Source organism: Penicillium daleae (genome assembly GCF_028827525.1).
Source record: "Penicillium daleae strain IBT 16125 chromosome Unknown utg000008l_segment0_segment0, whole genome shotgun sequence".
Lineage (NCBI taxonomy): Eukaryota > Fungi > Ascomycota > Eurotiomycetes > Eurotiales > Aspergillaceae > Penicillium > Penicillium daleae.
The window spans coordinates 4,639,158-4,657,981 of NW_026623156.1; the positions used below are offsets into that span (position 1 = coordinate 4,639,158).

At 52.7% G+C, this 18,824-nt stretch overlaps 6 protein-coding genes across 6 annotated transcripts; 4 read left to right on the forward strand and 2 right to left on the reverse strand.

Annotated features, from left to right (window-relative positions):
• Positions 1–739: 739 nt before the first annotated feature.
• N7458_010195 (transcription factor domain-containing protein) lies at positions 740–4,028 on the forward strand (the record flags this gene model as incomplete). The annotated part of the gene is made up of 7 exons (XM_056913577.1): positions 740–853; positions 984–1,117; positions 1,219–1,517; positions 1,579–2,075; positions 2,130–2,305; positions 2,365–2,904; positions 2,969–4,028. 7 exons carry the CDS (start codon positions 740–742, stop codon positions 4,026–4,028), a joined length of 2,820 nt encoding a protein of 939 aa, XP_056762426.1.
• Positions 4,029–4,345: 317 nt separating this feature from the next.
• N7458_010196 (kinetochore-microtubule binding complex subunit SPC105) lies at positions 4,346–9,066 on the reverse strand (the record flags this gene model as incomplete). Its single annotated transcript, XM_056913578.1, has 4 exons — positions 4,346–5,728; positions 5,790–8,338; positions 8,398–8,758; positions 8,827–9,066. 4 exons carry the CDS (start codon positions 9,064–9,066, stop codon positions 4,346–4,348), a joined length of 4,533 nt encoding a protein of 1,510 aa, XP_056762427.1.
• Positions 9,067–9,416: 350 nt separating this feature from the next.
• N7458_010197 (40S ribosomal protein uS17) lies at positions 9,417–10,396 on the forward strand (the record flags this gene model as incomplete). Its single annotated transcript, XM_056913579.1, has 3 exons — positions 9,417–9,591; positions 9,910–10,148; positions 10,328–10,396. The coding sequence occupies 3 exons, from the start codon at positions 9,417–9,419 to the stop codon at positions 10,394–10,396; spliced, it is 483 nt and encodes a 160-aa protein (XP_056762428.1).
• A 1,529-nt stretch (positions 10,397–11,925) lies between these two features.
• Positions 11,926–13,999, forward strand: N7458_010198 (ENTH domain protein; the record flags this gene model as incomplete). Its single annotated transcript, XM_056913580.1, has 5 exons — positions 11,926–11,970; positions 12,033–12,270; positions 12,325–12,515; positions 12,569–12,680; positions 12,741–13,999. The coding sequence occupies 5 exons, from the start codon at positions 11,926–11,928 to the stop codon at positions 13,997–13,999; spliced, it is 1,845 nt and encodes a 614-aa protein (XP_056762429.1).
• Positions 14,000–15,473: 1,474 nt separating this feature from the next.
• Positions 15,474–15,659, reverse strand: N7458_010199 (uncharacterized protein; the record flags this gene model as incomplete). Its single annotated transcript, XM_056913581.1, has 1 exon — positions 15,474–15,659. One exon carries the CDS (start codon positions 15,657–15,659, stop codon positions 15,474–15,476), a length of 186 nt encoding a protein of 61 aa, XP_056762430.1.
• Positions 15,660–16,431: 772 nt separating this feature from the next.
• N7458_010200 (uncharacterized protein) lies at positions 16,432–18,631 on the forward strand (the record flags this gene model as incomplete). The annotated part of the gene is made up of 4 exons (XM_056913582.1): positions 16,432–17,263; positions 17,339–17,655; positions 17,709–17,824; positions 17,890–18,631. The coding sequence occupies 4 exons, from the start codon at positions 16,432–16,434 to the stop codon at positions 18,629–18,631; spliced, it is 2,007 nt and encodes a 668-aa protein (XP_056762431.1).
• Positions 18,632–18,824: the final 193 nt, after the last annotated feature.

The window sequence follows — 18,824 nt, forward strand, 5'->3', positions numbered from 1 at the left end:
TGGATGGAACATGGTAGATATCGTACTGTAGCGGTCCAACAGCACGGATCAAGATATCAGAGGAAAGAGTCAAGCCAGATGCGCCTTCTCTCTCGAATGATCTTTCTGAATATCTTTTGAGTTGTCTTCCTACATAGTTTGGGCAAGACTTCTAGATTGATCCCCAAAGTATGACCGATGAAATGATTCTGAAGTTTGATCGAGCTTTCAACCTCATGGACGCCATACAAAGAATCAAAGTGATAAAGGTTAAATATCGAGCCAGCCTCTTCCAAGACCGTCCTAGAGGCTGTTGCCACAAAGGCTTGTTCTGAGCGGGTTTATTCTCCGAAATCCAGGCGAGAGCGTTGGTAGTCAACTGGAGTACTTTCAAGGTACACGAATGATACTTCTAAACGCCGCTATCAATCGTAGTGAACTAAAGTTCCACGTAGGTATCCTAAACCCCGTTCGAGTGCAAACACTACGCCAGTCCAACCATCTCAGGGCCCGGGAGCGTGCCGGAGTGCCGATTGCCCGACGGACCCAGCGACTCCGCCACTGAATTCCCAACTCCGACCTCGTTCGAGAAATCACAGATCACGGCTCTACCAATATCCTCTTAGCCACAGAATCCCAAAGCCATATTGCGCGTTTAGTCCGCGCTAATAGTTCCCCCGTTCCCGCAAGCCCGCCGAGAAAAAAAGTCTTGGCATGAACATTCGCGGTTGACTCCCGGGGGGGCCAAATGTACAACGCAATGCAACAAACGGTTGGCATAACCCCCCGCGATGACATGAATCTTGACGACTACGACTCCACCCATGCAATGGCCACCTCTACGCCGTCGCTTGGGCGGAGAAGAAGCCAGAGGGTATGTGATGTGCTTGTTTGCTCTCTCTTGTCCCGCCGAGTCCCGCTTTCGTTGGATGGGGGCTTGAGGCTCGGATCGATGGGCCCAGATGGGCGATATTCGTTGGGTTGCGTGCTGACTTGGTTGCTAGGCTTGTGAGATGTGTTATCGGAAGAAGACTAGGTGTGAAATCGAGGGGTCTGCCTCGATGTGTGTACAGTGTGTGCGGCGTAGAACGAATTGTGTATTTCCTGCGGTATCGGAGCTGAATGAGGAGGACCAGAGGTATGTATCGGGATAGTGGATATCCATTTTTCTCTTCACCTTGGCCAGGCCAATTTTCCCGGGGTTAAAGAGTAGGGCTCGAGGCTAACAAGGTCGTACAGAGATGAATATGTGGCGTCCTTGAAAGATCGTCTGTCTAGGGTCGAATCCTTGCTCAAGGCAGCCGGCATCTTGCATGAAGGTGATATCAGCTCAGATGAATTATCAGATGATGACTATGAAGTCTCGGATGAGAAGAGAAAGTTATCCGATCAACGCCCCCAGTCGTCAGGTGAAACATCGCATGTTTCCTTTGCGTCTGGTGCATCGTCTGGGGAGGTGGACTACTTTCCCAGCGTAGGGGATATTGAGGTCACCCCCATCTTCAAGTCTCATGAACGAGACGATTCTCGATATTTTGGTTCGTCACGCAACAGGTTTTTGATTTTCGATACTAGCAGTCACTAATGGTCGATTCACAGGACGCTCGTGCTCATTATCACTCCTATCACGGAGCGGGATTGAATGGATCAAGAGCAAGACCGGCGATGTCAGCTTCTTGAAAATCTTAACAACTGACTCCATCCATGATAACCCGTGGACACAGTGGCGCCCCGATGTATTTCACGATTTATTTGCCTCCCAGGTATACAAGCCTCTGCCACCCAGGTCAGAGGTCTTCTCCCTCATCAAAGACTTTTTCAACACGACGAACCGGCTCTTCCCAATCTACCATGAAGAAACGTTCATGAAAATGGTCGAATGGCAATATACACAGCAGACCTGTGAGGATGCCGCGCGATGGGCAAGTATCAATATGGTCATATGTCTGGCATACGAGTTTCGATTCTCGAACAGCTTAAAGCCAGAAAAGGATCGAGAAAGGGCCCGTCTGTACTTCAAGAATGCCATTTCGGTTTTTACGGAGTTGGCTTTGCGCCGCACGGATCTCTTGAGTGTGCAGGCTTTGCTGAGCATGGTAAATCTCCTTTCCATTGACTTTGATTGTGATGACGTTCTGACCTTTTGGTAGGCTTTCTTCCTGCGTGGTAATTCCGGTACTCAATCAGCATTGCCGTTCATTACAGCAGCTATGCGGTCATGCCAGCGAATGGGGCTTCACCGAGATCTTCCAAGGCCAGATTTGAGCCCTATTGAGCGAGAACAGAGGCGACGAGCGTTCTGGGTAGCATTTACTATTGATCAGAGGTAAAAAATTCTCTGTCAAGAAACCCTGTTTACATCTAGGTCTAACGATTACCCTTTAGTACATGCTTGCGTGCTGGAAACGCTCCCTCTCAACATCCCGATGACTTTGATGTACCCTTGCCTGAGGAACTTGAGGATGACCGCGACTCCACTGCTTCAACCAATATTCCCTTCTTCCGCCAACTATGCCGCATGTCGGTCATCAAGAGTCGCATCTTCTGTCAACTATATTGCGCCAAGGCACTGCTCAAGTCACCTCACGAGATTTACCAGTCAGTCAAAGAGCTAGATGCAGAACTCAGGGCGTGGAGAAAGGACTATCCCTTCGAGGAAAACCCCCGGCAGAAGGTCGCTGAGCCCAATTTTCTGATGGGATTTGCGGCCATTGGCCTGCATTTTGTCTACTATAACGCTCTGATTATGGTTCATCGAATACCTCTCCTACTCAACTATCTTATAAACGAACGGGCGGAGCCGAAAGAGTTAAAGGCACTCAGCAAGGCACAGGCGGCCAAATCCAGTGTCATCTGCGTGACTGCTGCGCGGGATACGCTCAGGATGGTCAACAATATGCCATGGGGAGATATTGCATGGGTATGGTATGTATAACACTCATGTTGCTCCTACATTCTGTCTCCCAGTATTAACTAGCAAATCTTGTAGGTCTTTGCTGTACTACGTCTTCCTAGCCGCAGCAACCATCTTCTCGCACATTATCCGCGACACTCGCCACGCCCAAATTCAAGAAGACCTTCAATCCCTCAACATGGCGGCAACCTTTTTCGCAACTCTAACGCATCCAGGCGACGGGCCTGCCCATTATGCCGGCTTCATGACCCGCATGAGTGCCAATCTCGAACGCATTGCCAAACTGGCAATTGAGAGAGAAGAGAAACGAGCCCGGAGTACAGATGACGGTGACCAAGAGAGCCAGCAGCCCAGTGCAAAGCGGCATAACCATCGTTCTTCAAGATCGCACGCAAAGGCTCGCCATCAACCCTCAACACTCCGCACATCTACGACTACCGATTCCACAAGGTCCCAACACCACTCCGTTTCCACAGCGCCACCAGCATCCAACATCTCAACCACAACGCACCCCCACACATCCGCGTTGAGCATTCCCGAAGCTATCGAGGGCTTCCCACCCATCAATTCAGACGGTTATGTCGTACCGCTCAGCCCAAGCGTCACTACCCCCTTCCCATCAACCATCCCCTCGGCAAACTACCCGGCCGGCCTGGGCCTACACAACCTCAACGGCACCTCGACCACCGACTTCCCCACCAATACCCTACCCACCTGGCAACTCGGCCAAGAAAACGTGGCACAAACAAATGAAACCTCCCCGCTAGACAGCACCCAATCCCCCTTCTCAACCAGCAGCACCACACCAGGCACAACCCTGTTTCCCGCATCATGGCAAGTCCCGCTAACCGCGGACTGGCAATTCGGCGACAACATCTGGTCCGGACTCTTCCCGAACGAGACCATCGCCGCCTCCGCACAGGCAGAGAACATTCAACTTCCCATTCTATCTGCGGAATCGTTTTTGAACGTTCCTGCGGAGACGGAGGCTGATCCTAGTGTGACGGGGACGGGATATACGGGGACGGGAATGGGGTATAATAATTACATGCCGCCTCGGCCAGTGCAGGATCAGGGGTTGGGTCAGGATACGGCGGAGATGATTTGGCCGAATGGGTTTTTGGGGCTTTTCTAGGCGATGAATTGATTTTAGCGTTGGATTTTGTTCGATTCTACTTGGTGCCTATGTATATCTCTGCTTGTAGATGGAATGTCATTCGAGAGAGAGATTTCCCCACTCGCTTTTACAGGTCCGAGATGAAAATGTGTGAGACGGTGAATAAAGGCATAATCATTCAAATAGTAAATCGCTCAAGCCCAAAATGAAAACAATACAGACGCCCCAAAACCTAACCACCACAAACTCCGTTGCTCGAGACCCATATCCCTAGAACCGTCCCAATCCCACCCAGCCCCTCGAAAAAATAACATAAGTATATCATAGACCCTCCATTAAAATACAGACCCAGTGAGCATCTGCACAGCCTTGCACCAGACACCATTTCCAAGAGTCTTTCCATCGTCCCGGACCATCCCCTTGCCCAAAATACTCTGCATCTCCTTGCCAGAGAGACCCGACTTGTTACCAGCACCGAAGCCGTAGACTTTGGTGGCGATGACATCAATGTCAAAGTCCAGAGACCCGATCTGCTTCATCTCCTGGACCTCGGTATCGATGCGCGTCCGGACGGTAAAGTCAACGTCGATACGCTTTGCACCAGTGTTCTTCGCCGCGGCACCTTTACGACCAGGTGTGGACGATACAGCTGCATTGCCGAGAAGAGTACAGCGAGCACGCAGTGAGAGCGAAGCATCACTGGGATCTGAGAGAGTTAGACGGGTAAGACCGCAGAACTCGAGCATACGAGCCTCGTTCTCAAGGCCGATGGTGCGGTCCCATGCACTTGAGATGAAGCGCAGGAGCTGCTTTGAGGTAGTCTGGGATTGCTCGATCGTGGCAAGGTGGCGTTGCAACGATTGCAAGACGAGAGATGCGATGAGAGAAATCGCCTTGCCCTTGATCGAAGACAATTCCAGAGAAAGGTTGGTCTTCTCAGCGGGCGAGTTCTTTGTTGCGAATGCAGCGGGGTGGAATTTGACTTGCAGCTGGCCCCGGTACGACATTGTCAATATCGGGCCAGTGGACGACTCGGCTGGAGTTGACGCAGAAATAATTGACCAACCAGTCTGGTCCTCGATGTTCTGTACGGAAGCCTTAAGCTCGCGAATGTCTCGAGCGCTCCACCCACGACACTCTTCCTTGACCCGCTCCGCCTCCTGAATTTGTACAAGGTACTCATCTCGTAGCTCCCTTCCGGCTTCAATGATGTTAGCCTTCTCCTGCACCTCCGCTTGCAACTGCTCGAGTTCTCGTTTCTTGGCTTCGACCTCAACCTCAACGCTGGAAAGCTTTTCACGTGCACCTCGCAGCTCCTCCTGATCACAGCTCTCCATCTCCTCAACCAGTTGCTGCAGGTTGGCTGCCTCTTGCTGAAGAGAGGCGTGCTTCTCTGCCAATGGAGGCACGGTGCTCCCCAGGATCTCCTCGCGTTTAGATAGCAGTTCGTCATCCGCCTTCATATCCTCCACATGCCGGTGGAGCCCTTCCTTCAGACCCTCAAGAAGCTTCATGCGCCACTCGTACCACGTGGCCTTGCTGAGCAGGCGTGCATGGGTCTTCACATTTCGGAACTGATTGTCCATGATCACCCGAATGTCTGGTGGGGCGGTCACATATTCACGGAAGAGAGGGGGATTGTCTGCGTATGTTTCGGCTTCGATGGATCGAATCACTTGTCGACCTTCAGAGATGTATGACTTCAGTTCACGGCAAGACTGGAATATGAGTTAGCAACACAATTCATTACGACGCACGGTACGTATCGGAATAACTTGCGTGTTGGTATAGCTCTAGCATAGGCACCGTGCAGAAGCCAGCAGCTACGCAGTCGTCAAACGTGATCACGCCTTGTTTGACCACGTTCTCCGAAGAAGCCCTGCTCAACCTCCTGGTAGCACTCCCAGGCGCGGTAGTGTGTCGTCTCTTCGTTGTCGTAAGCTCCATGAAGTGAATGTTGGTCATGTTAAGGAAATCTTGAAGTTGGATAGGCTCAACATCCTCGGCTTGATCCTCAACAGCAGCCTCCGCCTCTTCCTCCTGCGGCTGCTGAGAATCAGAAGCAATATGCAAGGCATCAATACCCTTCTTCAAGGGCGTTGTTCCATTATTGGAAAGACCCGTTGGCTCTTGCGTAGGGGTTGTGCTACCCTTCAGGGGAGAAGAGCTGCGAGCTCTGCGAACTGGAGATCGAATGGGTCGGCTGTCATGGCTTGGACCCGGTAGTCGCACGCCCTTGACTGGACTCACAGTGTGGCCACGCAGTCGCTTGGGTGAGTTTTCTGCCTCCTCTTCCTCCAAGTCAAGTTCAGCGGGGCGCTTGCCTAGGATACCACGAGCAGCACCAACATGTAGGCTCTTGCGATTGCCGACCTTGCCCTTCTTCGGACTCATGCGTGAGATCAAATTTTTCAAACTCGATGTGGGATCTAGAGTCACAGGGTTGACTAAAGGAATATGACCATCTTCCCTGAGCTCTTCCTCCTCGCGCTCTCTCTCCTCATCTGCTTGCATCTTCAATGGGTCTTCGAAGCGTACGCCACCAACACGGGGCCGCTCTTGAGGAACGAATTGTGGTGTGTTTTCACTCAGTGATAATCGCTTATCCAGAAGAGCCGCAACACGAGGCGATCCAAGTCCTTCCTTGTCGATTCCCAGACCGGAAGAGCGACGTCCTTCACGCGGTTGAAGAATAATCCGAGGAGTCGACAGGCCAGTTGAAATATCCTGTTCAAAGATGCTCGGACGAGACGATTTCTGTTTCTCAGTTGACTGTTTGATCTCGGGCTTGAACAGTTTCTTCGGAGATGCACTGCGGAAAGTCACATTGGCAGAAGGGGGAGTTTTGCTTGGCGTTGTAGGTCGGGGTTGAGGTGTTAGCTGTTTCGAGGGTGTAGTTGGTTTTGCCAATGCTGACTGCTGGAGAGAGGCCAATTCGGGGGTTCGTGATGCTCCCAGTATGGAGCTACGTCGTGATGAGCGTCTTGGTTGAACACTCGCCAGGCTGGGGCTGCCATTCTCCGAGGCAACTGTAGCGACCTGTAACACAAGAGGTGATTTTGCAGGAGATTTGGAAGGAGGTTGATGGGCATCCTCGTGGAACGGTGAGCTTCCCAGCTGACCGGACTCAGTCTCAAGTTCCATGATCCTTTTGGCCTGAGCTTTATCTGGAGTCTCCAATCCCGATGGCAGAATACCACCAACGGCACCAGTGATTTCCATTTCCATGCCCTCGTCAGAGGCATCATCTCCATCCATGGACATACGATCCGACTTGGGGGTATAGGAGCCTGGTGCTTCCGTGTTGGTGTCGTCAGCTTGTTGGAGTGATTGGCCCTTGTTCAGAACACCACCAACGACTGATGTGAACTCCATAGTCATTTCTTCGTCTTCATTGTTTTCGTCAAAGGGTTTAGCAGGAGATTCCATGGATGCAATACCACCAACCATGCCAGTCATTTCCATGCTCTGATCGCCGTAGTTGGTTTCTTGGCCTAGGGACTTGCGACTGACAGCGCTCTGGCGACGTCCAGTTGCTCTTCCCAAGATTCCGCCAACAACATTCGTCACATCCATACTCAGATCCTCATCTTCATCCATGTCATCCGACGCGGGGAAGTCCTGCGTGGAGGCAGCCTTGGAGGGATCAACATTTTCTTGATCATGGCGAGCACTAAGGTCATCCCAGTCGAAACTTTGTCTCTGGCCCTTTTGGATCCACGGCTTGAATGCGCCAGTGATTTCTTGGTCCGCTATTTCCATCGAAATTTCACCGGTATCGTCAATTGCTTGGGTTCCAGCTTCCTTTGCGGCCTGGCGGAGTGCGTCGTTGAGTCTAGCACTGGAGCTGGAGCTGGAGGAAACATCTGACTGCATGGTGGCAGAAGAACGGGCCGTCAGATCGTCCATGCTCATGGCAGTGCTCTCAGCATCGAACCCATCCTCGGATGCCGAAGACCCGCCATCCTCTTCCTCTTCAACCACGCTGTGAGCACCAGTATCTTCACTTGCAACCGAGCTTCCGCTGAAAGGACTCGAAGAAAGGTCTGCATGGCTGTCGTCTGTCCCATTTGATACCGAGCGATTCCGCATTTGCTGGAGGTCTTGCTCGCGAACGGGAGAGAATCCAAAATCTGACTCGGCGTCATCCGGCAACGAAGGCTCATCCTTTGCGGGGCTGGGTGCGGATTGTTGGTCCTGGTGGTTCGTAAGTGATGACGCGCGCCGAGTGGAATTCGATGCAGATGACGAGGTTGCATCTTCGGGTATCTCGACAACGTTCCAGGTGTGCAGTGTGGCTTCCGGCGCGAATGAGACACGACGATTTGCTGTTAGGCATTAGAAGTTAGCAACGAGCTGTGCTTATTTCTCTCCGTAATGTACATACCCATGGATTTTCGCCGGGCTTCTCTCTTCTCCAGGATGGTCTGGCGTTCGCGCTCCCGGCGCTCCTTCTCGTCGCGTTCTCTCGTTGCAGCCATCTCGTCGCGAATGGCAGAGGTCGCATTGAACGTGTCAAAGGGGTTATCAATATTGCCGTCTCCCGTATTAGCGGGCTGCGATGGCGTGCCAAAGTCGATCAGAAGCCCCTCCTTTCCTTGATCATTGCCGGCGGCATCGGCCTGCTGAGTTGATGCGTCGCGAGCAGGCGTGCGCCGGCGTGTCTGTTCGAACGATGGAATGTTCCGCACTGGTGATACGGGGACTGTAGGTTTGAGAATTGATTTGAGAGGAAACGAGGCGGTGGACTGTAGAGGAATTCAAATCAGCTTGTTCTATCTTCTATGCGCGCGGGGGAACTTGGGGCGACAGTTACCTTGCGACGATTGCCATTAGAATGTTGCAGCGCATCGAGCCCTCCAGGTCCTAAGCTCTTGCTTCGGGACTTCTTATCCTTAACAGCAGGCCTTGTATTGGGCCCAGAGGGTACCATTGCTCCAATGTCCGCCGTCGCATTCTCCTTATCCAGACCAGACGTCATCTTAGATCGCGGGACATGGGCAAGGGAACGGCGCGAGCGCGGTCGCGTGGCCGCAGAGTCCGGTCGAGTAGACATTTTAGCAGCATCCACAAGATACCGCGATCAGCTGAACATGATAAAATTCACAGGGTGGGCGTGGGTCAACAACGAAAGCTGGTCGCATTCTCTTCGATCATATCTCATGCACCGCTACACGTCCCCCGACCCGCGGCGCGTTGAATATATCACGTGATGGCCCAAAACGTAAACAAACGGCAAGCCCTAACCCGCACCTGCACTAGGCCCAAAGTAGACTAGCGGGCACACACACAAGAATCCACGCCTTTAGCGAATCTTTCTCATCCTCGACGTCCTTATCCCGATACCCGACACGCCAACTTTTCACCCAGCTCGACAACGCTTCCTCGTCGACACACACCGCAACCATGGCGACCGAGTTGACCGTCCAGTCCGAGCGCGCTTTCCAGAAGCAGCCTCACATCTTCCAGAACTCGAAGTCTCAGGCCAAGTCCAAGAAGGCTGGTCAGACCCGCCGCTGGTACAAGGATGTCGGTCTCGGTTTCCGTACCCCCAAGACCGCCATTGAGGGCAACTACATCGGTATGCACGACCTGCGATGCGAAAAATTGGGCGACAAGGCGAGATCTACGGCATTTGTGGTAGTTTTCGATGAGGGTGGAGATTGGGGACAGCAAGTGGCCAGCCAGGGCAGCGTTATCGGCCCGTGAAATGCGATGTGAATGGTGTCAGGCATCCGCGAGAGACTCGTGGAAGCAGATCTTTTCTCTTCTCTTTTCAGTCGCCCAGTGAATGCCGCATCCTCCGCCCTCGAGAAAACTATCAGCGATACGAAAAATCTTGCCCGAATCGCCATATCCCTTTGAAATGATCAACCAACTAACAGACTGAACTGTACAGACAAGAAGTGCCCCTTCACCGGTCTCGTCTCCATCCGTGGCCGTATCCTGACCGGCCGTGTTGTGTCCACCAAGATGCACCGCACCATCGTCATCCGCCGTGAATACCTCCACTACGTCCCCAAGTACAACCGTTACGAGAAGCGCCACAAGAACCTGGCTGCTCACGTCTCCCCCGCTTTCCGTGTTGAGGAGGGTGACTGGGTCACCGTCGGCCAGTGCCGTCCTCTCTCCAAGACTGTACGTTTGAAATCTCGAATTCCTACGCCGAAACATCCATATCCAACCATTGCGCTATGATGACTGGCTGGTCATTCTCGACTATTGTCACACTATCTAGCCGCATGCCTTCCTTTTCTCTCATTACTTCGTCTCGGTTTTCCAATTGATTCCCTGGCTAACTTGAACTTCCTTCACAGGTCCGCTTCAACGTCCTGCGTGTCCTGCCCCGCACTGGCAAGGCCGTCAAGTCTTTCAGCAAGTTCTAAGCGTTGAATTGATCTGGGTGCTCGGAATGGACGATACGGCGAAGGAAGCGGTTTGAACTGGATATAAAGGAAATTCTTGGACGGGGGTCGGGATAGTTTACGAGTTTCCATGTCCCAGATACCTTGCTGAAGAATGTGTATCCACACAAAAAGCAAAAATATTTCATCGATCCTCCTGCCATGGAAACCGTACATCTGCCCTGAATGAGAGCTCTCTCCGAAATTACTGGGATGACGCACTCCGGGTTTTCTGCGCTTTTAATCTGTTGTCATTGATACGATAGGGGGAATCGATATTTCCGTTTCTGGATATCTCTGCGGTGTATGGATGTTTCGTCTTGTTCGATCTTGGATTACACCTGCCTGTAGAACACAGTAGTGAATAGGGCGGAGGGGCTCACTCCCTGATTCCCATGCCTGTGTCTGTCACAGCCCATTTCGAGGAGTTGGGTGTATGTGGCTGGGGCCATGTAGAGGGCTGAGCGATCGAGTGGGACTAGAAGTGCAACAATGTCTGGTTTCCAGGTCGGTGGATATGTGTAGGCCGATACATGGGGGTAAAGTTGCTTGGCCAGCCATAGGGTACCTATTCAAGCAATGACTTTGACACATGGGCCTCCCTTAGTTAGCTGTCTTTTGGTGACACTACTACGACAATCATACCCACCTGCAGCAGTCTAACCTGATAAACTAAATCATATTCCTTCCATCCTTTCTTACATTTGTACGACCCAAGTCACTTGGGACTGATTTCCTACCTGGCTCAGAGTGTTACGGTTCTTTTCAGCAATTTGGGTATTCCTCATAGGTTAATGGATGCTACTGTGTAGGTTTACAGTCCGATTGCGGGTTTCAACCTTAATTGCCATGGCGAACTCTGCTAGGCATGGCTCGATATATATCGTGGTGATGCGGTCGAGCCGTCTCAACAAAATATGGATGTTTCAACAGAGGTGACTGGGAGATGGAAACAAATATGTACTTTCATAGGATAAGCGCGGTAAATTGCAATAAATCACAGTCCATCCGGATCAATTCTTACATATTATTCATGGTCTATCCACTGGCAATGTTTCAATGCCATGCACCAGCCGATCCTCGTGCTGGGGAACGGCGCTATACCCGATTGGGGGGCTGCGACCCCGATGCCTAAGCTCCGCCCACCGGCCTGAGTTGTCCCTTGGGATCACAACCTCTCGACACTATCCTTAAACCTGCATTCTTACACTCGTGGTTGCGGGCTTGCCCTGACTGCCAATTGACAATCCGGTCAATCCGATTGCCCCTATCCTCTTTTACCGTAAAGCGCCGACGTCCCTCCCTCCCAGGCTCCCGCCATGGCCCAATGAACCCACCCCGTACGCGTTACCAGTGATGATTGAGACTCCCCCCGCAGGTCAAAATCATAGCGACATCTGAAGCGGGCTCTTCAGTCTTATCTTCGACGTCTGTCTACCTAGACACTTGTGTGCCCCAACTCAATCGACTTGGACTGGAGCGGGCCCTCCTAATCTGCGGTCCCAACGGCAATGACCAACTTCGAGAAGTCGGTAAAGGGGGCTACTAAGCTCAAGGTGAGTTTTTGGTCTCAATGGCTTTCTGAGATATTCAAGCAATAACACGTCTTTGCGTACAGCTTGCGGCCCCTAAATCTAAATACGTCGAAACAATCTTGGTGGCGACTCATACCGGCGAAGCAGGTGTCGCAGAGATCTTTCGGACGCTCCAGCATAGGCTCCGAGACTCAGCATGGACAATTGTGTTTAAGGCGCTCATCATCGTTCATCTTATGATTCGAGAGGGCCAGCAGGATGCAGCGCTGTCGTATCTTTCGGACAACCCCAAGAAGATTGCTCCCAGTAACTTTTCCGAAGGTAAACACTACAACCCACGTGGCATCGATATTTGTGTACTAATAGTATGAGTAGCGCAATCACAGGGACATAACATCCGGCGATATGCCGAGTATCTCATGACGCGCGCTAAAGCGTTCAACGCCACCCAGACCGACTACGTGCGGAGCGGACCCGGACGTTTGAAGCGATTGAGTGTGGATAGAGGTCTTTTGCGAGAAACGGAGGTTGTGCAGAAGCAAATTCGTGCGTTGCTGCGATGTGATGTAAGTCAACCCCCGCAATCGGGTTTCGACGCAGCTACCAACGAACTACGCAGCTTTTGACAGATGAACCCGAGAACGAGATCAGTTTGACTGCATTCCGCCTCCTGACACTCGACCTTTTGACGCTTTACTCTGTTATGAATGAGGGAACCATCAATGTATTGGGTAAATTGCCCATCCCCAGCCCCAAACGCTGCATCAATTTCTAACAATCGCTACAAATAGAGCATTACTTTGAAATGTCAAGGCCGGATAGTGAACGTGCCTTGTCAATCTACAAGACATTCACAACACAGACGGAGGAAGTCGTACAGTTCTTGGGAGTTGCACGGCACTTCCAGTCCGCCACCCGGCTGGAGATTCCGAAGCTCAAGCATGCTTCCACCGACTTGGCGCGCCTGCTCGAAGATGACTTGAATGATCCGGACTTTGACCTTCGCCGGCGAGAATACTTGGCTGGGAAAGGCATCAAGAAGGCGGGGCGCGCGCCGACTTCTGGCGCCGGGTCTGGCTTCGCGGAGGCTTCCTCCAACGACAAATCCCAGCCCGTGTCAAACCCGCCCAAGCAGCCTGAAACGCAGAAGCAAGCTCCTACGGATTTGATCGATTTCTTTGACTCCATCGAACAGAATCAACAATCAATGGCTCAACCCGGGGGAATGCCGTATCAACAAACGGGCTTCCAGCAGCAACAGCCACAACAGGCTTTCTATCCCCAACAGGCTGGTTTCCCTCAGCAGCCCCAAGCCACCGGATACGGTCAGCAGAATCAATATGGCCAAGCCTTCCCTCAGCAAAACACTGGCAATCCCTTCGGCCAGCAGCAAATACAGTCGCAGCCGCAGCCGCAGCCGCTCCAATCGATGCCCACTGGGGCTGGGTTTGGTGGATATACCGCGCAGCCACAGTCCTATGGGTTCCAGTCACAGCTAGGTCCTATTCCGCAAAATGCGGTTCCTTCATTCTCCCAGCAGCCTCAACAGCCGCAACAGCCCCAGGCGTTGCAGCCACAGCATACTGGCACCAATCCGTTCCGGCAATCAATGCTGTTGAATAACCCCACGGGTGGTGCGCAACCTGCCCCTGCCGCCCCTCTTCAACGGCAGAACACAAACCCCTTCGCGAAACGCCTTTCTATGGCGCAGCCGAACTTTAATCAGGGAGCGGCCGAGCCCGTGCCCCAGGTTCCTCAAGTTCCCCAGATCCCCCAAGCGCAAGCACAGCCCCAGGCACTCCAGCCCCAGCGCACAGGAACCAACCCATTCGCCCGGAGCTCGCCCGTGCCCCCTCAGAATGGGGGATTGCAGCCTCCAGCCGCAGCGCCTCTGCAACCCAACCCGACTGGAAGCACCAATCCCTTCCGGCAGAGTCAGTTCATCAACCAACAGACTGGCCAAGGGTGGCAGACTGGGCAAAATGGTACAATGGGTGGGCTAGAGCAGATGGAAACAGTCCCTATCTTCCCACGACCGGGCATGGCCTAAGGACCAAGATGCAAGATTCAAGATTCAAGATTCAAGATTCAAGATTCAAGATTCAAGATTCAAGATTCAAGATTCAAGATTCAAGATTCAAGATTCAAGATTCAAGATTCAGGATTCAGGATTCAGGATTCAGGCATGGGGAACATGGGGTTGAGATGGTAGCGAACTCTCCTTGCAACTACGCTCTTCCTTTCTCTCTTTCTTGTTGTATTTTCAATTCCACTTCATCGTTCCATATTGCCCATCCACCTCTTCCACCCCTTCTTCCATGCGTATAGCCCTGCGGAAGCAGGCTACTGACACGTCGCTCTGGGGCTGAGTCGCCGCAGCGCTGACTCGACGCTGACGCTGTATCGTGACGCAAATAGATGGGAGTTGCATTCAGCCCTGGCCACGGAGTTTGATATAATCTAGCGATACAGTATTTCTCATTTGCTTTTTAATTTCCCCATTGAGTTGTCAATCTCTAAGCGAAGTGGCAAAGAAGTACTCTGTAATCCATGTACAGTGCGGACTACGGAGGCCACGGACGAAAGGCAGCATCATCGCCGCCGATCCCGATGTAGTGCTTATATCAGCCCAGATCGGCCCTGCACAGGGCTCGAGAGGCGCTGTGGCCACTCGATCGTCGCCCGCTGACGACACTCGGTATATCGGTACCCGTAAGCTTGACGAGGTTGGCACGGATATGACTAGTACAAAGTACGGAGAACGGAGTATCTGTAGTTTTACTAGTTGACCCCTTCATCTGGCATACGCCCACATGGCCACTCAGCAAGGTCCCAGCATTTCCTTTGCCCCCACCCGTTAGACGGGGAGATTTTCCCCATCTCATCCTCGTCATGCAGGCACCGAGTGTCCCGAATCAAAGCCAAGTTCGACATAAGACGTTTCCTAGTGTAGGCTTGCTCGGCGCGATGAATCGGCGGCGATCCTCCTGCAGGATCACCGGTTGACGTAGTATATAGTATTTTGGGGTATGCCGATCCTCCATGATGATAATATCGATGGCTTCTTCCAGTAGCAGGACATTGCTGATTTTTTTTTTAGCTGATAGGGAGCTGAGCTGTATAACTTACTAACTTATACAGGCCCCTAGAGTGCACAGTCGTGGTGTGTCCACTGGACGGTAGCTGGGGCCGCAGTGTCTCGCACTAGCGTGTCTGGACGGACCCAGTGGAAAGGTTCACGCGCAACCGCCTCAAGCACCGTCCATTCTTAGGGTGGCACCGCTTCAACGCCGTTTTAACACCGGCGAGAGACCCGGTCGGGATTGTAAATTAAGTTGAGTCAGTTGGACGGGTCATCGCAATGGCCCCCGGGATAAGGTGATCCACGAAAGGCGAGGATCAATGTCGGCAATACGCCGCTCGGATTTACGGAGTTAGTGAATTGCGGGCTTGATGTGATAGACGGTTTAAGGGATTTGAACCTTTTTTTTTGACGGGAGCCAAGGGCCAAGTTCTTGACTAGTCTACGAGGATCGAGAGGGTCGAGACTGGGTGGGGCCGAGATCCAATGATTCTTGGAGATTGCCGGACGTGCCAATCGCAGTGCGTACCGTAGCAACTCGGTCTCCAGTGAAGGTCTCCAGTTGGCGTTGGCGGAACCGTTGGAGGCGCGCAGGGAGAGGAACAGATCGGGTCATGATCATGGTCATGGTCAGGGTGTGTGATGACCGATCATGCCGTACAGATGGGAAGATAGGGGGGCACGGAGCTTTTTGGAGAAGACCGATTGTTGGAACATGTCAAGGAAAGCGTCCGTTGATTAATATTGTACCTCCATATTATGAGGTCGCTCAATGAAGTTAGGAACAGAGACCCCCCTTCACCCCCTTAAGGAGTACCTTCAGGCGCAGACACTCCAAAGTGCCTTCAACTTGCGTACACAGTTTTAGGGTTTCGGGCCCGCCGCAAAGAAGAAGCAAACTGCTTTTCTTCTTCCTCTTCTTCTCCTGCGCATTCCTCAGTTCCTTCGGGCCCTTGGGGTACTATCTCCACTCCTCCACTCCTCCACTCTCCACTCTCCTCTCTCTCCCTCTCCCTCTCTCTCTTTCCCCCCTCCCCCAAAAACGTCACCCGCCGGGCCAAAGAAGGGGGAAAGAAAAAAAAAAAAACCAAGAGACGCGATCTTACAGAATTTCCACTTGCCCCAGCGCAGACCCCGACTTTCTCACTAGTGATCTGAGCGGGGAGTTCATGATTCGTCGGACAATGCGATGATCAACGTGAAGAATCAAGCCTTCTTCTAGCGGACGAGTCAGGGATCTTTCGCCGGGAGTCACTGTCGCCGGGGACTTCTTCTTCATCTCAGCAACCTCTCCTTTCGAATCTACCCCCCGCTAGTCCTTCCAGTCTCGTCCTCGGACTCACGCGAGCTGCCCCTTCAGCTTTTGAATTCCTCCACCCGGGTCCGATTAAGCTCGTACCATGGATGCCAAGCAATCCTTCCCAGGAGGCTACGAGCAGGCACTTCCCATGCTCACTCGGCCTTCAGTGGCCGCTGCCTCAACATGGTCTGAAGCCGTTCCCAATCTTAACACAGACCCCTATGCAACATCAATGCTATCGCATCCTCCAACTACGGCTGCACCGCCGCCTCAGGCTGCCGCGCCAGCTGCAGTGCCCAATGCAGCAGCCCAGCAACCAGCTCAAGTGACAACCACGGCCACCACCACCACCACCACCACAGACCGCAATGCCCCTTCCAAAGTGCGCAAGCCCCGGAAGGCGGCCAATGCCTCGGCGGGAAAGTCCACGCTCTTCTGGGTCAATTCCGACCAGGACTCAGCCGCCTCGGGAACCAAGGAAGAAACCCTGAAGCGCATTCGGTCCCATGTCATGTCAGAACACAATCGCAAGAAGCGATTGGAAAACACTAAGAAATATAAAGGCAAATCCTGGAAGAACCTGGCCTTTCAGCCTCCAGAGACGATCCCGGGGGGGATGGGTCCACCCCGACCCACGGCGTCCATTTCCTCATCCTCGTCGAGCAGCAGCCGCTGGGGCTCACATGTTAGTGAGTCGCCCCCGCCGAAGCATGAATTAGTTCCTACATCGTCTGCCGTGGAGTATTATACGCCCGCGACAACCGCAACGGCATCATGGGCAGGGCAAACGTGGAGCGAGGATTCATGGGATGACGGTAGTTATGATGGGGCCGTGGATTACCCTGCTAAACTGACACGATATTCTCCTTGGTCGTATGTGGGATCGGGGGTACATGACCCGTTCAATACGGGACATACACAGCTGACAGATCGTATGATGCGACATTTACAAAATTGTCGGTTTTTCTCTCCACTCCCCAGATGACTTGTCTAATATCAATCAACAGTCCTGTGGGATTTGACCCAAGAAGCGCACCCATTGCAAACGCGGTATAAACCCAAGTTGCAGGCCCACTGGGCTGCTCTCATTCAGAGAGACCCCGCCATTCTCCATGCGGCAATTTGCATGTCCACTTCCAACGCGGCCATGCAACGGGGCGAGTTGCCCATTCGGGATCCGAATCAGCATCGCAGTGCGCTGGTGGTGGATACATTCCACCATCGAGGCGAGACGATTCGATTGGTGAATGAGGGTCTATCGGATCCGGTCAAGTGTTCTAGTGATGAATTGATTGCTGCGGTGTCTACGTTATTAACCATCGAGGTGAGTGGGAACGTTTGATGTCGCTGATGAATCTTTGAGATTAACAAGATCAGATTGCATCGGGTAACCCCGATTATCTAAAGATCCATCTGGCCGGCTTGCGTCAAATGATTGGAATGCGCAAGAACTTTGCCGACGTTCCACCTGACGTCCGATTCCAGATAAATTGGTAAGACGTTCTCTCCTCAGGCATGACCCCCAGACATATCGGCTGACGTGCTAACCTCCCACCAGGACGGACATCCGAGTCGCGTGCATGGCGCTCACCAAACCCATCTTCCCCTTCGTCCGCTGCACACGTCCCCCAGGCCTCTCGCTCCTCCCACCCAACGACGACGTCGCCCTCTGCGCAACCCGTCTTCTCCCACTCTTGAAAATCCCCGGCATCTTCAGCGACTCCTTCTCCAAGATAATCTACGACCTCCTCGAACTCTCCTGGTACGCCGAGTGGATCAAAGGTAGCAGCGGCTACAAGGAATTCGACGAAGAGACCGAGGACTACTTCAACTTCGAAGTGCTCTACGTCGAGTACTCCCTCCACGCAGACCGATACACGCCCACCGGCCAAATCAAGGGCGACAACTCCATCGAGGGCTGCACACGGCTTGCCTGTCTCTGCTTCCACAACAGCGCCATCTGGAGCTTCTACCCCATGCTTGCGCCGCTCCTTCCAAAACCCCTCCTCGCCCTGCGCGCCGCACTAGAAGCCACCATCCACTCGGGCCTATTCGCGCTGTGTCGCGATCTCCTGATCTGGGTGCTTTTCATCGGCGCTGCATGTAGCCAGGTGATGCCCTCTGAACGCACGTTCTTCGTCACCGAACTCGCCTCCGCGGCGACGCTGCATGGTGTGACATCCTGGCAGGAGTGCCGGTCTATTCTGCTCGGCTTTTTCCATGCAGACCGGGTCCATCTCGTCACATTGAGACAGGTGTGGCAGGAGGTTCAGGGACGGATGGACCCGGCTGCTGTGTGAGGTTGTTGATTCTACCCTGTTTTAAAATAAACTCCTTTCAATGTAATGTAACTGATATGTACGGGTTTGTGGATGTGAGTGGATATTGGTATGTACAAGGTATCTGGGATAGCCTCAATGAATGACGACCTTTAGATTTGTTTCTCATTCGGAGTGTTTTGTAAAGAGCGTCTCCACATGCTTGGTTCTGCTC